At 39.2% G+C, this 3,702-nt stretch overlaps 1 protein-coding gene and 1 long non-coding RNA gene across 2 annotated transcripts; one reads left to right on the top strand and one right to left on the bottom strand.

Moving 5' to 3' along the window:
* The first annotated feature begins 458 nt into the window (after positions 1-458).
* On the top strand, positions 459-1,115 carry LOC124306522 (uncharacterized). The gene is made up of 2 exons (XR_006908635.1): positions 459-700; positions 808-1,115. It is a non-coding gene; the product is annotated as an uncharacterized LOC124306522 (long non-coding RNA).
* On the bottom strand, positions 1,106-3,197 carry LOC124306520 (putative nuclease HARBI1). The gene is made up of 4 exons (XM_046767360.1): positions 2,320-3,197; positions 1,911-2,207; positions 1,581-1,789; positions 1,106-1,482 (listed from the first exon to the last, which is right to left on the bottom strand). Exons 2-4 carry the CDS (start codon positions 2,187-2,189, stop codon positions 1,188-1,190), a joined length of 783 nt encoding a protein of 260 aa, XP_046623316.1. The 5' UTR covers positions 2,190-2,207; positions 2,320-3,197; the 3' UTR covers positions 1,106-1,187.
* Between the last annotated feature and the right edge of the window lie 505 nt (positions 3,198-3,702).

Raw genomic sequence — 3,702 nt, 5'->3', positions numbered from 1 at the left:
TACGGGTTTCTGGTGATCGACAAAGACTGTGAGCTCAACGAAGGACGATACAGGAGGGGATTCGATTCTTTTGTTAGCCTGGAAAAGAAATGAAATCTAACGTTTTCGAGCGAGAGACGCAATAGCGTTGCAAACTCAGTTGCGTCAACATGCAGAGCTCTGAAATTTCCAAGCAAAAAGATGTCCTACACCAGATAGCTCAAGCAAGTGCTGCGATCCGTCGAAAACACAGATTGCTCAAGTCGGGCAAGGAATCTACGGCCCGTATTCATAGTCAGGTCTCAAGGCGGTGCTTAAGACCGTCTTGGTGAAGATCGTCTTATTCGTTCAAGACCGTCTTGAGATGCTATGTATTCATAGTCGGAAAACAAGACGGTCTTCGTCAAGAATTTGGTCTCAAGCGCTAGCTTATTTCATTCAAGACCGTCTTGGCGAAGACTGAGCTTGAGAGGGTCTTATTCGACGTTCGGTTATGTTCGGAATATTTCCGATGTATCCCCTAATAAGATGCTCGGATTTTATTTCTCAGCCTGTGCAAGATATTCGTATAGGCATGCAGCTCTTGAGTATTTTTATAGTTTATGAACACAACAACGTTAGCGCCACGTAGAGGAACTAAAAAACGGGAACAAATCGCGTACAATTTTTTGTAGTGGGGGTATAGCTATAAAACGAAGAAGAAGAAGAAGAATTTTATAGTGTATGTTTATGTGTATATAATTTTTATATACACATATTTTAACCTATATCATTATGTCAACCTCTATACCGGTTATTGATAAATAAATTGTATTGATATGTTGAAAGGAATCCCGGTGCAGACTTGCAAAAAAATGCGCGTGAAAGGGACAACCTTTGATCTTCAAAGTTCAAAAGAGCAACTTTAGTTCTATTTACTGGCTGTATTTATAATGTATTGAATATTTTTACGTAGACAAATTTTCATAAGTATTGTCGTAACTATAAGACTGACGCTTAGTACAATTACGTACATATCAGTATTTTCATGAGTAAGTGAGGGGTTTAAAAATAAAATGAGAACCAATGATAAGTTATGAGTAAAATATGTATTCTAATGTTAACTGTTTGTACAAATTAAATTCAATTTTATTAAATATTTGGAGTATATTCATTCTAAAATCAATTAGTCTTCACAATTAAATTAACTTGATATACATATATTTTGATTAAATGAATAACCGTTCGATTAGAGCTTCGCGTATTGCAAAACCCTCTCCAGGCTGCCAATGCGGTGCTTGAGGTGGCAATTCATCCGCTTCTTCTTCTTCGATGCGATTATCTTCCGGAAGAGCATTATCCAATGTTAGTGATAAATTGTGTAGTACGGCACAAGCTACAACAATTGTGGTAGAGCACAACAATTTGGTTCCCAAACCTCGGGATAGGCAAGGAAAACGTCGCTTCCAAACTCCAAATGTTCTTTCGAAAATTTGCCTTGTTCTGCTTTGTACGTTGTTATACCTATCAAGATACCGATTTGGTTAATTCACACATGTATACTTTGTCAATTTTATGACTACTTATCGAAATCTCAAGTAATGCGATAATCTTTATCTTACCTTTGTTGAACATCTGTAATTGGATTTGCCAGCGGAGTCAGCAGAAATGGCAAGCACGGATAGCCGGCATCTCCAACCAGGGTTCCAGTAAGTTGTCTCTCATGATACCGCATGTAAATTCGTGAATTTTGGAATATTCGACTGTCATGGTTACTTCCAGGCCATTTCGGAACCACATCCAAGAATTCCATATTGGGTCCGACAACTGCCTGTGGTATCATTTGAATTAAAAGTACCGATTTTCATAGAATAGTATTGTTTATTTGTATCCTAGATAAAATTAATTGCAACTTATGGTATTTGTAAACGGTTATCGCCAACGCGACATACCTGTACGTTGAGGGAAAAATATCCCTTACGATTCCTATAAACCTCCTGCAGGTCTGCAAATTTCGTATGACATAATCGAATGTGAGTGCAGTCGATAGCGCCATCAACGCCAGGTAAACCGATACCCTCCCTGCGTGCACCAAGTTGTCTGAATAGATCTCTGTTTGCGATCATAGCAGCTTCCGTACTAGGAATTTTGATAATTGCGTGAATCAATGATGCAATTTGAGCCGATACTCTGTGTATTATCCTCGATACTGTAGACTGCGATATAGTCATCAGATCTCCGTTGACGAGCTGTACAGTACAAAATGTATTAGCAATCATTTATTCCATGATCACAGGAAGCAATGAAATCACTGTATATTTTCAGTAGAATGTCAGGAATTATAATCACAATGATCCTTACTTGAAAGCTAGCGGTAGCCTAAAATCGTAGACATATTAATAATTGCATGACAGGTGGAATTGGTAGACCACGATTATTGGCACTGACTAAGGCAGCTTCGAGGTAGTAGTATTCTAGGTAGTATTCCGTACATAATACCGTCCTTTGAAAATCGGAATCGCCGTTTGAACTCCTGCTCGGAATAAAACTCGAACGGGTTTTGACCATCTCTGATGTATCTCTTCGGAGCTCGCTGTACTTCACCCTCGTCTTCGTCATTCGGCCCAACGTTGACCATTGCAACCACCTCAATCATATTATTCATTTCTTCGATCTGATCGTAGAAATTAAACATATCTTGCATATTCGCCATGTCAATAGAATTTCACTATTCACTTCACTTCACAAATTATTCAAAGCGAATGCTCTCATAACCTCTATTTCAATTGCAAGTTTCCGTTGCTACCCTTTTACAGTAAATAATCCCGTCCCAGCTGCACTTTCCCAAACATTCCTTCACAATCTATTCCTGTTAATTTATATTGTTCGAATATAATATTTTCCAAACAATTCGTAATTATCAATTTCGTACGCATCAGAACAATTGAGTAATATTTAGGCAACAAGCATTTGCTTAAGTGCAGTCCGAACTCGACTTGATCAAGATACGTAAATAAGACTGCGTTAATTGACTATGAAACGTTGCGTGCTCAAGACCATGCTTATTTCAAATAAGACTGGACTATGCAACCTTGTAAGCACGCTTCGAATAAGACCGACTTGATGAAGACCGTCTTATTTGCCGCGTCTCAAGACCGTCTTGTTTGACGTCTATGGAACCAAACGCCATCTTAAGGCCTCGTATAAGACCGTCTTATTCGAGTCCGGTCTTAAGCACTGATTATGAATACCGGCCTACGACTCTGAAATGGAGTGACGTTCTCAAACCAGCAGTGACTCCGTTACTAGAACTGGTGAATGTTACAAAAGATACTAAACCCGTAAAACAAGAGGTGCAAGAAATTAAAGAAGAAATAAAGCAGATGAAAAATGAAACGAAAAAAGAAACTGTCTCGGAAATGGACGAGTCCTTTGCTTCGGCAGGAGATGAAACAATCGTAGAAACACCGGTCGAGAAAATCGAGGATGAGTATTTTGCACTGATAAGAGATGCGAAGACAAAAGGTGAATTGGACAACGTGTACGGTGTACGCAACCTCTCAAATGGACTAATGATTGGTGATTCGTTGATATCTTTTGAGAGTGACTACATTCGTATTGGCGATACGCGTTACCCGAAGACGAAGGGTTTGCTGGAACTTTTGTTCAAAAAGAAGCCTGACGGTTCTTCTGTGTGCGCCGGAGATCGGGAAAACTTTAAAAACATAATCCTCGCAACGAAGG

Source organism: Neodiprion virginianus, chromosome 5, assembly GCF_021901495.1.
Source record: "Neodiprion virginianus isolate iyNeoVirg1 chromosome 5, iyNeoVirg1.1, whole genome shotgun sequence".
Lineage (NCBI taxonomy): Eukaryota > Metazoa > Arthropoda > Insecta > Hymenoptera > Diprionidae > Neodiprion > Neodiprion virginianus.
This window is presented reverse-complemented; position numbering and strand designations above follow the sequence as displayed.